General features: G+C 32.6%; 1 protein-coding gene and 1 long non-coding RNA gene across 2 annotated transcripts in view; both read right to left on the reverse strand.

Annotated features, from left to right (window-relative positions):
- Positions 1 to 16,832, reverse strand: part of LOC134701900 (glycosyltransferase 1 domain-containing protein 1-like) — a 48,646-nt gene that overhangs the window by 28,968 nt on the left and 2,846 nt on the right. The window contains exons 3-10 of the mRNA XM_063563008.1: positions 15,737 to 15,885; positions 14,931 to 15,036; positions 13,885 to 13,936; positions 13,274 to 13,313; positions 12,020 to 12,169; positions 11,703 to 11,752; positions 8,464 to 8,507; positions 7,871 to 7,991 (exon numbers count right to left, since the gene is read on the reverse strand). Coding sequence (XP_063419078.1) covers positions 7,871 to 7,991; positions 8,464 to 8,507; positions 11,703 to 11,752; positions 12,020 to 12,169; positions 13,274 to 13,313; positions 13,885 to 13,936; positions 14,931 to 15,036; positions 15,737 to 15,885 — 712 coding nt within the window. The remainder of the gene's footprint in view (positions 1 to 7,870; positions 7,992 to 8,463; positions 8,508 to 11,702; positions 11,753 to 12,019; positions 12,170 to 13,273; positions 13,314 to 13,884; positions 13,937 to 14,930; positions 15,037 to 15,736; positions 15,886 to 16,832) is intronic.
- Positions 1,791 to 7,070, reverse strand: LOC134701945 (uncharacterized). The gene is made up of 3 exons (XR_010104269.1): positions 6,862 to 7,070; positions 2,528 to 2,587; positions 1,791 to 1,934 (listed from the first exon to the last, which is right to left on the reverse strand). It is a non-coding gene; the product is annotated as an uncharacterized LOC134701945 (long non-coding RNA).

The following is a 16,832-nucleotide window of genomic DNA, read 5'->3' on the forward strand; positions in this document are numbered from 1 at the left end:
ATAAACTCATTTAAACAATTACCAAATCAAAACTGTAATTAGGTCTTTGAATTTTGTTTTTATTGGAAATAATATTGATTTGTTATTATTTAATGAAAATCGAACTATAGTTATATACCGAATAATAAATACAGATTTATGGATCTTACAATCTGTCAATACCTGTATCTTGGCATTGCACAAGTTTTTGTTTTTCTCTGTTTATGACACCTGTTCACTAAATCCATTAGATGGTGCATGTGTATTGATTGACAAATCAGTCTAAGATGCATGATTCTTTTTATAAGTTGTTATTGGCTTTGAACTAACTACCTGTCAGTAACTGTAAACATTTGTTTTTCACTCATTTTTTTGTACATTAATTAGGCAGGTTTTTTTCTATTTTTTTGTTGGGATGTACAAGTACCCATCCATGTCAACTTTCTGTTTTTTGATAGATGTATTTCTATTTGTATCCATGAGCTGAGTTAATTTTTTTTCAACTGTGTTATTATGTTGTATTGTTTAACCACTTTTCCAGGTTAGGGGAAGGGTTAGTGCCTTCAAACCAGTTTAACCCTTCACAATCAAATGTGCCTGTCACATGTCAGGAACCTGTAGTGGATTTTTGCTGCTGTGACTGTGTTACATATATTTTTTTACATAAATTAAGCCATTATTTTTCTCGTTTGAATTGTTTTACATTTTTTGTTTTGAGGATTTTTATAGCTGCCTATGTGGTGTTGGTTTTTGCTCTTTGTTGAAGGCTTACGGTGACATATAGTTGTTAATTCTGTGTCATTTTAAGCCCGACAAAGTTTTAAAAGTTTTGCTTAATATCTTTATTTCAAATTATTTAAATAATTTCTGTACAGTTGTAAGACATAAAAGTGTCCTGTGAAAAAGTGTCCATGTGGACAATTTTTCATAGATTTTTGGTATTTAAAAAGTCCATTGCCATGAAATATTGTCCCTCAAGTGGACAGATTTTTACTGCAAAAGTTATGAAATAGTGTCCACCTACAGGACAAGTTGTCATAGAAGTGGCTATTAAATTGTGACCTCCAAGGGAAGTAATACAAAGGTCATTAACAAGTTTTATTACACTTGAATATTAATAAAAATCCAAAGGATTGATTGACATTGATTAATATACAAATGTTAACAAAAAAATAAGGATGGAAGTGAATAGAGAGAACTTAAAGTTTTAAGAAATACCAAGCTAACGATAATGACAATGAAAGAAGAACAAAAAGGAAGAAGAGTGTAAAGTATAACATCAAATGTGAAGAACTTTACTATATTTATTATGAGAAGAAGGCAATAGAAATTATAGAATTTTGGTATTAAACACTGTCCATTGCCATGGAATGCTGTCCCCTAAGTATACAGCATTTTTCAGCAACAAAGATAATTATGAGTGCCAATGAGACAACTCTCTGTCAAGGTTACAATGTATTAAAGTTCGCAATTATTGGTTAAAAAATGTCTAGTAATAACAAGGCAATAGACATCATTTAATATTTTGATCATACCAAAAAAATGTCCTGATGGACATAATGTCCTGAAAATAGTGTCCACCTGTACAAAATTAAAGTATTAAATAATGTCCATGTTCATAGCATTTTTCATTCATGAGGACATATTTCCTCATGAATGAAAAATGCTATGAACATAGGAAATTGTGTCCAGGACACATTTAAATAAGTAAATTTTGTCCATGTATTTACTATGAAATAAAGTCCTGTGGACATCATTTCATGGGAGACAATATTAAATCCTACACAGTATGTGGTTTACCATTAAACATCGTCTCATATGTGAATTGTTGGTGTTCTATTGTTATTCTTTGTCAAATTGTCTGTGAATTGGTCATACAGTGTCATACAGTATTGCTGCCAGATGGGACAGTATCTTGCTCTTTACTTCATCAAAAACTTTAAGGGCATCTGTACCTAAAAAATAAACATTTTCATGAATGTGAATAGTTATCTAACTTTCAATAGTTTAGAGGGATTTTTTACCCAAATCATTACAATATCATCTTTGAAAAAAGCAATATTAGTACACAATGTACTACTGGAATTTATTCAAGAAATAAATAAGAAACAGTCAGAAACAATCTGTAAACACCTTATGGTGTTTATACATATATCTCAACTTGTTCGATGTGCTCCTGTATACTAGTACATGTACATGTATTGTAACAATACATTTGATTTTAATGAAAGAAATTTTAATCTCTGAATTACTGAAAATTGTTACACCAAAGTTCTTGATATCACAAACAAGTCAAAACATTTACAAAATGTTATCATTGAACAAGGACATCATTCGTAATCAACATGTAGACATCTTATACTTTCAGGTATTTCACATCCAATATTTTATGGCAATATTCTGTACCAAGCAATGAACTTGAACAAGGAGGATCTGAATTAAGGTCATTTCCTGAAAATTTGGAAGCAAGCTGGAGTCCAGATGTAGGTTTTGTATCCTGTTTAATTATTTATGATGACCTGAACACCTTTCTTTAATTTCCTTTTACCTCTTTCATATGTAACATGGGCATAATGTCTGCCTCTTTTCCTAACCAAAGGCATTTTATCTAAAAATAAAAAAAACAGACATGAATTCATCATACTTTACAGACAGGACTTCCTCAGTAGGGAAAAAAGCTATTGAAAATGACATGTTGCAATATTTTTTTTTGCAGTTCTGGGTCTAGATAATTTAAGTTTAGCGCATCTTGAATTAATTAGCCCACAGTGTCACAGTCACAGTCTGACACATCGAACATTTATAAAGATAAAACATGGTCCATTGAATTGGAAAAGTGCAAATTAAAAGCTGATGCTTATAAAACACTACTTAAATGACAGATTCTAATGAATATATAAGGGGCAATAGCCTAAATTTCTGTTACCCTGATGATAATTTCAGGGCAGGTAGACCTTGACCTAACTCCTTCTCTCATTTGCTCTAAATGCTTTAGTTTTTGAAATAAATAATTATTCTGATTTGCTCTAAATGCTTTAGTTTTTGAAATAACTAATTATTTAGCCAAAAACTGCATTCTACCCTATATTCTATTTTTAGCCAAGGTGGTCATGTTTTTCGGGAAAACAGAAAATAAAACATAAACTTTATTGGAGATACCCTAATTATAATTCACCTCAAGTTTGGTTGAAATTTGGTATTAATATTGATTTTGTTATCAGTAAACTAAAAGCAAACTAACATTTTTGTTATATACATACACACATTCATGGATTTTACAATCTGTTAATTGATACCCGTATCTTGGCATTGCACAAGGTCATGTTTTTCTCTGACTGTTTATGACGTCTTTACACTAAATCCATTTGATGTTGATGTTTTAGATGCATGATTTTTTTTTATTATAGCGAACCAAATGAAAGTTTTCCAGAGTCGTCTGCTCTTTACCAAGGTATTTAAACTTTTGCAAGTTTACCTGTCCCATTGAATCAATACAATAGGTTTTAAAATTGTTCTCTGTGTAGTTTATTCACTTGGACATTTAAATTTCTTCTAGGAGAAATCTATCACTCATTGATTAATTTGCCTGACCAAAAAAATATCTTCTTTGTTGATTGAAATACATGTATAAACTCACCTAAACTGCATGTGATACAATATTTATTCAGTATCAATAATATATTTTCCATCTGTTCAACATAACTTTATAATATAATATAAATTAAGCACTGATTTAATTATAAAAAGTTTATTTCTGATTTTAAGTACTGCATGCTATTATGTTTCAAAGAATCTGCATGTTTTTCATGGTTCTTCAGTTATAAAGAATACATTTATGAAGACCTTTATTTAAACATTATCATTTTAAGTTTTTATTTGTGAACAGACTATAAAAAATAGCAAATTTTAATAGGTAAAATGTTGAAAATTGATCATCAGAAATCAACTTTTAATTTTTAAATCAGTGTTTATATCAGACAAATTGAAAATGTCTTATTGATTGAATAAATACAACATCACATGCAGTTTAATAATTACTTATATTTGTACATGTATTTCCATCATTGACAGTTCAATTTTTTGTTCAGGTAAATTAATCAGTGAGTGATAGATTTCTCTTGCAAGAAATTTAAAGGTCCCATTGAATAAACTAAACAGAGAACAATACCTGTTGTATTTGTTTAATGGGACAAAAGAACTTACAAAAGTTTAAATCGACAGGTAACTTGCAGGTGAATCTGTGGAAAACTATGATAGGCTTCGCAATAAGTGTTATTGGCTTTGAACTAGCTGTCAGTAACTGAGAGTACTCACAGATCTGTACTAATGGTCTTTTTGTTGTTTGGATGTATAAGTGCCCAGCCACTTTCACTCTGTTTTTGTTAGATATACTTCTATTTGTATCCATCTGATGAGTTTTTAAAGCCTTTTTCAACTGATTTTTATAGTTCGTTTCAATGTTGTACTATTGCACCACTGTTCCATGTTAGAGAGGGTTGGGATCCGGCTAACATGTTTAACACTGTCACATTATGTATGTATGTGCCTTTCCCAAGTCAGGAGCCTGCAATTCAGTAGCTGTTGTTTGTTGCTGTGTTACATATTTGTTATATGTTCATTTACTTGTAAATTAATTAGGCCGTTAGTTTTCTCGTGTGAATTGTTTTACATTTGACATTTCTGGGCCTTTTATAGCTGACTATATACTAGCGTTTATTATCACTGAACTAGTATATATTTGTTTAGGGGCCAGCTGAAGGACAAATCCGGGTGTGGGGATTTCTCGCTACATTGAAGACCTGTTGGTTATCTTCTGCTGTTTTTTTTTTTTTATGGTCGGGTTGTTGTCTCTTTGACACATTCCCCATTTCCATTCTCAATTTTATGTAGTATTGGGTTTGCTCAATGTTGAAGGCTGTACAGTGACCTATAGTTGTTTATTTCTGTGTCATTTGATCTTTTGAGAAGAGCTGTCACATTGGAAATTATACCACATCTTCTATTTTATATTATGATGAACAAATTGTGCAAAATTGTCTTTAAAGGGAAATAACTCCTTAAAGTGGTCAATTGAAAGTTTTGGTCTTTTAACTTTGCTGAACATATTTGCTGTTTACAGTCTTTATCTATATAAATAATAATCTAGAAAATAACCAAAAACAGCAATTTTTCCAAAATTTACTTTATAAATGTAGTGGCAGCAACACAAAAATGGGTTGTTCCATTCATCTGAAAATTTCAGGGTTGATAAATCTTATTTGCTCTTAATGCTTCAGTTTTTATAAGTATAAGACAAAAACTGCATTTTTACCTATGTTCTATTTAATTTTTAGCCATGGTGGCCATAGTTTTTTTTACGAAACACAAAATAAAACAATAAGGATCATTTTGAATAAGTTTGCCTGCAACTTGTTCAGTAGTTTTAGGGAAGAACATTTTTCAAAGCTCAAAAACATAATAAACAAATTGTTTAAAATTGCCTTTAAAGGCCAATAACTCCTTAAGGGATAAATTTGGTCATTTATACATAATTGACTTATTTGTAGATCTTACTTTGCTGAACATTTTTGCTGTGCACAATCGTTATCTATAATAATAGTCAAGAAAATAACCAACAATTGCAAATGTTCCCTAAAATCTAATACATTGTACTAATATATTGGCAGCAACCCAACAATCAGTTGACAGGTTTGTCTGAAAATTTCAGGGCTGATACATAGATGTAAAGCTAATCAAAAATTTTAGGCCATGACAGATTTGCTCTTAATGCCTTAGTTTTCAGATATAATCCACAATCTACACATGTTTAACCCTGCCACATTATTAATGTATTTGTCTGTCCCAAGTCAGGAGCCTGTAATTCAGTGGTTGTTGTTTGTTGATGTTTTACATATTTGTTTTTTTCTTTCATTTTTTTACATAAATAAGGCCTTTTGTTTTCTCGTTTGAATTATTTTACATTGTCTTATCAGGGCCTTTTATAGCTGACTATGCGGTATGGGCTTTGTTCATTGTTGAAGGCCATTCGGTGACCTATAGTTGTTAATTTCTGTGTCATTTTGGTCTTTCGGGGATAGTTGTCTCATTGGCAATCATACCACATCTTCTTATTATATTGTACAGTGATTTCCACTGAGAATAGGCGGAGACAATGTGACCTGATTGCCTGCGGACTAGTCCAAATAATTATAACGTCTTGAAAGGCTATTATAATTTTTTCTTTGACGCCTTACTTCACTACCCACGGACTATATATATAACACAGCTTGCAGACTTCCTCTAGTAATGGACTTCTGGTATCATATACTCAGGTGTGTAGCCTAAATTACCCTTATTAATAATACCATCTTAAAAGATATCATGAATATACATATGTACCAGTGGTGGATCCAGAGGTTGGAATCTCCCCCCCCCTTTTTGATGATCAATGCATTTGAATGGGGGACGTATATTTGTACAATGCTTAAAATTGGTTAATTGATAACCCCAAACTTCCTTCAACAACATGCATGACAGCTGACAGATCCAATGCCATAAGTCATGTACAATAAAACAATATCATATCTCTCTACAATCGGAAGTTTAAGAGTACACCATTTGTAAAGGGTATCAGTAACGAGAATCAGTACCAATTTTCGAAGGGCAGCGAGCTCTCACATATAAGGGACTATTAGCCTATTGGTCCACAAAAAAAAATACACAGAACGCAAGAATTTGTATAGTTAGTAACTATACAAATCCTTGCACGTTGCTCGAGCTTTTTACCGATTTCACGAAACTATATCCCCACTATGCAGACTAAGCAATCTCGATCATCAAGGTGTTATTGTCGACTGAATTCTAATTTATAGTATAATTTAAATAATTTATAACTGTATTCACTATTTATCTGTTTTTTTCCTGTCAATATACTGTCATTACTGGTCTTCGTGATAATGGCGACAGGCTTGCTCAGCTTCCCTTATAAAACCATATAAAAGTTAAAACGGATGCGGTAACGTCTTACAGTTATGCTGGGGAAGTACGGATTATGACACTTATTATTGCTTCTATAAGACATTTGTTAGACCGTATGGTCCCACGGTCTTAATTTGTTAGTTATATAAGAAGGCTAAAAAACCTAATAAATTTCTTATATTATAAGCTAAAAGGTATAGGATTGGGTGAATATCCAGTGCTCAAGAATCAAGTACGAGTAATAAGCATCATACATTGTAGGTCAATATATTGTCGAGATATTCGTTTGGTTTGTAGAAACACGCGCTATCAGTTTTGTAAAAAGCACAAAAAAAATACCATAAACAGGACATTTTAACCGAACTATTTTCTGTAACTCTACCAACTATATATTAACCAGAATCGCTTGCCTGTTTAAAGTATTAAATGAAGAAAAAGTGGTACACTGAAAAATTTACAATGTGTATAATGTTCACTGCACCTGTTCGTGAATTAAGGCGGTAAAGGCAAAGTGAAAATTATTAGGAAACTATAAGCAGACGTGCGATTTTGTACCTCTAGTTTGCCAACCTTGTAACTCTGGTTTGTCAACCTATATTATTCATTGTGAGTTCATAGACATTTTGTTTATTCCGCCGTTGTTTGTATGGAAAATGATTTAAAATTTGATTAAATGACCGAGGATAAAATCATAACATTTTCATATTAATTATTTCTGGTTGATTTTGCTCGTCAAAACACGGTCAGTTCCGTTCTTAAAGACAGAGAGTAGTGGCTGAACTCGATGATTACCGACTGCGGTTGATTCCATGCAGACTAAAATCCATAATAATATATACAATAGTGGGTACGTATTTGGAGCTGGAACTGTCAGGAAGTTAGCTTTAGGAGGAAACAAAAATGTCCAAGCAGATAATTTATTTCCCACACTTACTTCCAAAATCGCCAGAGCCATTCCTTCGCTGTTTGAGCAGTTTATATACGCAAAACTTTGTTGAATTGCAGCGTGAGCATCTGTCAGAGATAATCCTGGTATAAATATAACTCCTGAAAGACTATAACAAAATGACGTAGTAAATATGATGATTATTAATATGTCTGTTTAGTAATTCTGAATTTACAGATACACTATAATATTGTTACTACTGGGTGAATGGTTCTGTGCATCTATGAATGGTGTCGAAACGTACGTCTTCAGTGGGAACAAGATCAAGGAAGGTGTGTCCGTTTCTTGTATAAAGCAAAGATTTCAGCAAAGAATATCAAGTTCCAGATGCAAATGAAATTACGTCCTAGTGCGTTTAAAAATTACAAGATATGGTACTTGAAAAGTGTTGATTATATATTCTTGGCTATTATTAACAATAGATACGGCCTTGAGATTGAATGTTTCATTGGGACGTTACTGCGAATAACTTAATAGCGGTTTTTCTTTCGTTTTAAATCGATATTGCAAGTATGAGCCATGAAATGATATATAAAATCCTTTCTTTCCAATCATATGATAATTAATATAAATGTAATTACCTGTCGATTTTCGTTCTGAACAATTTGCCATATTCTTCATCAACCTGGTTAGATTAAAAGGTAAATATCAGATGTCTTGCTGTAAAGATGTCATAATCACTGTGCTTAAACGGCCGTGGGTAACTTAAGTTACCCACAGCCCAAGATGGCGGGCTCTAAACTTGTTGAGATGATAGTTGATACGAAATCTACTTTTTACAACGTTTTTCATGATCTATGTAAATATTGATAAGAATTTTCAATACAGAAATCACTTACCATCACTACAAATTTGTTTATTTTGACTTCATTTTAGCGCAAGGCCAACTTTTAAAAAATGCATAAGATGTCCGTAACTTATATGTCAAAAATAATCAGACTGTCCGTAACTTTATTTTTGGATGTGGGTAACTTTTTTTTCAAAATTGTAAGATTAGCAATTTCAACACTTAAAGGACAATAAACACTATCAAAACCCTTGATTATTACATAGATTTATACAATAACGATATGCTTTAAACTAAACAAGAGAAAAAAAGCAAACAAAATTGTCACGGATTTTCCGTTAAATTTAAAAAAAAATATTCCCGGGATAAAACGGGATCTTACGGTACAGCGAAAATTATGTAACATTCTGCTAGCTTTAACGATTGTTTGAACTGATGATTCCTTGGTCGGTGTAGCCGCGGACAAAATTATATCCTTTCCTTTAATTAAATAATTTCTGAATTGTTAGCCAAAAAAGTATGGTATAAAAAATAAGGATTTGCTTATCTCAGGAATAGATTACTCTTGCCGTATTTGTCACAACTTTTTGGAATTTTGGATCATCAATGCTCTTCAATTTCGTACTTGTTTGGCTTTATAAATATTTTGATATGAGCGTCACTGATGAGTTTTATGTATCTTCGAAACGCGTGTCTGGCGTACTAAATTATAATCCTAGTATCTTTGATAACTCTTCACTATACCTAGTGTGATGTGTTGTTGATTGTGAGAGAAAAAATGCCAATATCTAGGATAGATGGAAGGCTATATTGTTGAGCAGGATTCAGTTTATTATAGCAATAAAAGTAGATTTAAAAGCTTCTAAAAGTTTAATTGACCTTAGGAATTCAATAAGATCAGGTAGCAAATCATACATATCTTCTTTAGAGTTGTGGACTGATATATCTATGTATTTCTGCTAAGGATTGACCTCCGAACTTGTTCTCCTAAGGTCATTTTCATATGTTCACTATTAATTGATTGATTGATTGTTGGTTCCTTAACGTCCAGTGGCAAATATTTCATGCATATTCTGGACGAGAACAAGTTCACAATAAATACTATAGGTATGTTTTGAAATAATAGAAGCCATCTGTGATGATGGTTGGAGAAATTTGGACTGCCACTTGAAAATGAGGGTATATTGGATAGGGACAGAAATTTTGCCTTGCAACAGGCCACCTACGGACCCCTCAAATAATTGTTGCAAGGGTTCTAATCGTGCTTTCCTTACACGAGGCATCGGATTTAACGTTCCCAATCTGACCGGACGTGACTGCGTACTTGATACATCCCGTAGAGCCAAACGGACGCCTCACTTCGGCAAGAGTTTTACTGCCGGTTGGAAAAAGACCAAGAGACCATATTTCTATTCCCCAGTCACCCTTGGGGTGTTCACTATTAATGTTATTTCTACAGTTGGAAATGGTGTGATTTATAACCTGCATGTCATGATTTATCTTCTAAAACTTAAGCAGTTAAAAATCTATAAAGCCAGTTGAGCTTTGGATTTTTCCATTTGATAAGAGACTTTCCTTTTTGAATTTTCTTCAGAGTTCAGTATTTTTGTAATTTTACTTTTTAATGCCGGTACCAAGGCAGGAATATGCCTATTATGGCCGTTGTCTTCTATTTGTTTGGTGTGTTAAATTAAGCTTTTGGCTTTGCCATTCCATAAAGGACTTTCCGTTTGAATATTCCTAGGAGTTCGGATTTTTGTTATTTTTGTTATTTTTTTTTTATAATTACACCTACGAATAAAGATTCTTTAAAAGTTACTGACATCATTCTAGAGTTACGAACATCCCTATTGGTATAAGGAAAAAAGTTACGGACAAGTTGTTTTGAAGTTACGGACATCATAAGTGTTTTTGAAAATCGTGCTGTAATCGTTTATTTGGTAACAACCAACCATGTTTTTCATTGCAGAGTTTTCCTTAAAGATTTATATAACTTTTTAATTACTGAACATTTCTTTTGTATTCATGGTATTGTAATCATATAGGAGCAAACTTCCTAACCGAAGCCAGGCGGCTCCATCTTGGGCTGTGGGTAACTTAAATTACCCACGGCCGTTTAAGCACAGTGATAATGGCATTTGACAACAATATGACGCAACTGCTGTTACATGATAGATTTTACCAATGTTCATTTGTCTACGAAAATATTAAAATTGACCAAAACATACAAGAAACCTCCCTGTCAAGACATTAGACACTGGCCTATTTGGGCGCTATGTAACAATCCGAATTTTACGTATCGCATGCTCATAAAAGATTAATGAACTAATACGATTTTCCCTTCTTGGTAAATCATTCAATATTTCTAAGAACCCAATGGTTCGATCTTGGTATAAAATCAACTGAATTTAAAGATAAATCGAAAATTGAAAAATTCGTATCCAGTTCAAGAATTCATGTTAAAAAAAGTTTTGTGTTTGTGTATTTGAAAAGTCGATACATTTTGCCATAATAAAGGTGCAATTATGAAAACCATATAAGCCGAAGAATAGTAACCATTAACATGGTTAAAGGTAAATGAAAAGACAAACAAGTCAAAGTACTAAAGATAACTAAATATTGAGCAGCACAAAATCAACCAAAACTTTGATAGCGGTGGATCATGTGTAACCAGCTTTTGTTTCACTTTGCCGTGTGGCTCACTGGCAAGTTTGAATTGCTAATTTTTCACTTATTGTGATATCACCTTTGAAGGAAAGACGACGAAATTGTGGATACAACAAGTGAAGCGTATCATCTATGACACAGATATTTCATACAGTCCATTTCTAGTACTGGTAAGTATTCCTTATAATATCAGCTACATAATGGAATATTGTTTTAAAATTTACACTGACCCAAATCGCCAGTAAACAAGGATTCATTGGGTAGAACCACTGTTCACTGTCTTTTCATTTGTCTTATATATGCAGGGTTTAATGTTAGCCTGCTCTTGATCAGTATAATAAAAACATATAGAGTTAAAGTTCTTACCACTGGTCCACAAATAACATAAACAATATTTTGTCGTCTCTGGTGCAATTCTACAAAAGAAAATAATTACAGTCCATGACTATTATAAACAATTACAAAACGCTTATATACTAGTAGTTGACAAACTCTATCAAAATATTTTTTGTTGAAATCAAATTAAATTTTAAAACGCGCTGCCTCTTTTTCATAGAAAAACATGGTCACTACATTCTTAATCTTTGAAAGCGTTTACATGCATGATATATACGGATTTAATATAATCCTGTAATGGCATATTACATTTCGAGTATGTCCAAATACAATTTGAAAAAACTCACCTGAAAATTCTTGGACTAGATACAAAGGATTCTTTACAGGTCTAATACTGCCGACACATAAACATACTGTCATGTCAGATGTATAAACGTCCGAGTGGTGCTGTTGTATATAGTCAGTCAGTGAAAACTTGGATGGACATGTTTGTACTCCTAAAATACATGTTATGTGCGTAATTTATAAAATAAAAATAGACATACATAAGTGTATAACAACATAAGAAGATGTAGTAGTCATGAATGCCAATTTGCAATAACAGAGCTATCCACAAAAGTATAACCAACGAACTGAACTGTTCATTGTGGCTGTCTAATGCGTTCAGCTTTCAGTTCCATAACCTTAAACGAAAGTGCAGAAATCCTAGAATATCCTACACGAAGTGTTGTTTTAAATTATTTTGATGAGTGACAGTCTTTACCTACATGAGCAAATACATAAATCTAATATATAAATGACAAAAAGGTGGAAATTGAAAACCCATAACTGTCACATAATTGTCACACACAAAAATAAAGTACAGTTTGTTAACATGTATTCTACAAGTTGGATATCGTTGGTGGTCTCTTAATAGGAGGTAATTGGGTCGATCCCCGGTTTGATCGAGAAAAAAAGACCTGACAAAATTGAATCTAAATTATTTGCTACTTTTTCAATATAAGTATGTAGCAGTAAGATACAAGAAAAACGACTTGATGCATGGCTTGAGAATAACGGTACAGACTGGGTGACATGTATTCTTGTGGCAACTCTCCATTGTAACCTTAGACCCACCTTGCATCAAAATATTTCTAGGGAAGACTGAGCTAGTAATATACGTCCTTGGTCCCTTTATACTGTTACCAAACATAAGTTTGAATTTCATTTAGCAAAAAAGTAACAAAACTACCTCAAAACTCATAGCTGAAAACCTCTGCAGTTTACATAAGACAATGAATGACATGTCCTTATTGAAATAACAATCATAGCGCTAAAGTGCCCTTTTCATGATTGACTCCCTGTCCCTTTGAAATCCTAGCTGGAACACTGTTGCTGGTGGTTACATTGTAAACGTTCATGATGAAAACCGGTCCGTCATGATATTTTAGTACTGAAGCATTCTACTATTTTTTTATTGAACGTAAGCAATTTTCTTGATTTGTCCCTCATCGATACCATCATACGGCATTTAGTTTTTTTTTTCTTTGCCTACTCAAAATTACAAAACCTGATTGAATTTCTTGTGTAAATACTGGATTTTCTTTAGACTTTTACATTACCTTGTTTAATTTCAATTATCTTGTCTTGAGGTATTACCGACTACAAAAAAAACAAAAACCTTTTGTTTGATTAAAACAATTTTGATAGATAATACTTCATCTTTTTTTGTACAACTTTATTTCCGACTTTAGAATTTTTGAGGTCTAAATTTTAAATAAAAACTAAACCACAAAGTGTATCAAAACTGACTTTAAATTATGTAATAGGCATGTGGTTTTAATTTATGGCATACAAATGTTTTATTTCAAAGTGAAAAAATGTAAAAAATAAAATGTCAGATTAGAATTAACATACAAAATAATAAAAAATATTGAAACTTTTATTATGAAGCCAAGCTAGAAATCTGTAAGTCAGTGGTTGTCGATTGTTTCTGTGTATCATATTTGATTTTCGTTCATTATTTTTTCATGAATTAGGCTGTTTGTTTTCTTGTTTGTATTATTTACATTTGTCATTCCTTGCCCTTATACAGCAGACTATGCGGTATGGGGTTTACTCATTATTAAAGGCAACACGGTTACACATAGTTCAAAATGTCTGTGTCTCTAGTAGAGAGTTGTCTCATTGGCAATCATACTACATGGAGTTTTATTCTAAACAATTATGTTACCCAGAGCTCCTGTACTTTCCGGCGAAGACCGTTGCTAAACACTATTATTTTCCTGGAAAATAAGAAGAAGGAAATAACTTAATAAACAATAACACTCTTAACTGCAAACAACCGAAAATGTATAATTGAAAATAAATTGTTTACTAAAGGTACTTCCATTTGACAGAGATGACCTTGACATTTGATTTACAAATATTTTTTTCAAGGTTATACTTCTCACCGAGTTAAATGGTTTTAAAATTTAAGACCACTTATTTTCTTTTTCGAGTTCAAAAAATAACAAATTGTAAGTTGGAAAGATGATAGCAGAGACCTTGATCTTTAGCACTATCAAGGACACATAACAAGGACTCCAACTAGCACTATGAAGGACACACAACAAGGACTCCAATTATTAAGCCACTAGGTCTGTGTGAGAAAAATACTGGTATCTGCACACAACCTTCAATGGTGATCAAACCTTATATCTTATAATAAGCTATACAAACCCGACACGAGATTATAAACGCGTAAAACAATGCATGAGAGAAAACCAATGAACAAGTAAGTCAAACAGAAGTCAAAACCAACCACTGGATGACAGGCTCACATCTGGATACATACACGTTACCCTTCCCTGAGCCTACTGTGTAACAAAACCAAAACCGAATATTGTTTTTGTTTCATCTGTAAAAATCACATCACTATTTCGATAACAACTCTAATCTGACGTGTCATTACATAATACCAAAATATGAGAATTTATACATACAACTGGGGGATAGACAGATGAAAGGACTAGTTTGAAGAATGCCCGTTATGTCGTAGAGAGTTCGTAACAACGAAGTATATTGAACTTAAAAGTAATTGTAATAATTGAGAAAACTACTTTAAAGCCCATTTACATTTACTAAATAAACCGTGCTTCTTGACTAACACTGGGTTTCGATAACATTTTTTTAAATCTCGACATTTTGTTATCATGCAAACTGTTCACGATCATTTACAAATAAACAAAAAGCAGAGGAGACAAGTGTTCACCTTGCCTTTAACTAAGTTGCACAAACCTGGAAGATACAACCGATTGTGTCATGACATTCATTTTGGCCTGATTTCTGTAATCTTCATTTACATCGGTTCCACCAATTATCAATATGTAATTAATTTTGGCATCTAAATAAAAATTAAAATGGTTCATTTCAAATACCGAACTTAACTGTTCGTTCAAATTTTCTCAAGATTCCGATGGCGTCATTTTTTTTTTGGCAGAAGAATTAATGTATAAACAAATCTTACCGCTAATGATTTGATAGTCAATATGGCTCAATTTTTGACACAAATGTTGTTGAACTACACGATGCAACGTATAACATTCTTAGGCAGACCCAGAGCCCCCCCCCCCCCTTTTTTACGTAGGAAAAAAAGGATGATTGTGCAAGTAATCACTGAAGCATGGCTGTAGCGGGTACCCTCTTGTGACAGTCAGCCACCTTCTTATAAAAAGTTCTAGATCCACCATTGATATTGCTTATAGTTTGCTTAACATCACGTTAGTATTTCATGTATTTTCTGAATGAGAACAAATTAGTAATTATGTAGATTCATCCAAGTGTGTCATACGGTTTCAAACACTATGAAGTCTTGCACAACCATGGCTTTATAATTAAAGAAAACCATTATCATTAGAGGTATTGTTATCAAAGGACGAACATACGAACGGACCCCATCCATTACAATATACCCCTGATTCTAAAAAAAAAGGGGTACAATAACAGTAACGACACACAAAATATAAAAAAAACAGTTTTTAGTTCATTGCCAATTTGGAACCCTCTTAACCGTTTTGAAAAAAAAGTTAAAAGAATATAATCACCTTGTAGTAATTTGCCAGAACGAAATGCATGGAGCCCTATGACTAATTTTATGCCGTTCGCTGTAACGTAGCTCTTAAGATCGTCTTCGTTGTTGAATTCATCTGGTGAGGTCAAAGTGCATGTGTAGTCAACATCTGACAAATATGTTCTACAACAATACAAAAGTTAGAGGAGAAAATTAGTTTTTATAAGAAGCAATATATTAGAATGTAAATAAAACATCATTTTGGAACTAGTGGATATTCCACAAAATTGTTAACCATGTTAACAATATGATAAAGGTTCACTGTGCTTAAACGGCCGTGGGTAACTTACCCACAGCCCAAGATGGCGGACTCTAAATTCCTTGAGATGATAGTTGATACAAAATCTACTTTTTGCAGCGTTTTTCATGATCTATGTAAATATTGATAGGATTTTTTAATAAAGAAATCACTTACCATCAGTACATTTTGTTTAATTTTTACTTCACTTTAGCGCAAGGTCAACTTTTAAAAAATGCATAAGATGTCCGTAACTTATAAGTCAAAAATAATCAGACTGTCCGTAACTTTATTTTCGGATGCGGGTAACTTTTTTTCAAAATTGTAGATTAACAATTTCAACACTTAAGGGACAATAAAGCAGTTAACAATCTATAAACCCAGTAGAATGTAAGATACATACATTTTGACTTACAATTTTCTACATAAGAAGATACATGTACCAAGTCAGGAAAATCGCAGTTGTTATCCATTTTGTTAAGCTTTAAATTTTTCTATTTGATAAGGGACCTTCCTTTTTGAATTTTCTTCAGAGTTCAGTATTTTTGTTATTTTACTTTTTAATGTCTTGGGAATATGACCGTTGTTTTCCATTCGTTTGGTGTGTTAAATTGACTCTGCTTTTGGCTTTGCCATTCCATAAAGAACTTCCCGTTTGAATATTCCTAGGAGTTCGGTATTATTGTTATTTATCAATAATTACATCCATGAATAAAGATTCTTTGAAAGTTACTGGCATCATGCTGAAGTTACGGACATCCCTATTGGTACAAGGAAAGAAGTTACGGACAAGTTGTTTTGAAGTTACGGACATCATTAGTGTTTTGGCAAA

This window comes from Mytilus trossulus, unplaced genomic scaffold (assembly GCF_036588685.1).
Source record: "Mytilus trossulus isolate FHL-02 unplaced genomic scaffold, PNRI_Mtr1.1.1.hap1 h1tg000373l__unscaffolded, whole genome shotgun sequence".
In the NCBI taxonomy this organism is placed as follows: Eukaryota; Metazoa; Mollusca; class Bivalvia; order Mytilida; family Mytilidae; genus Mytilus; species Mytilus trossulus.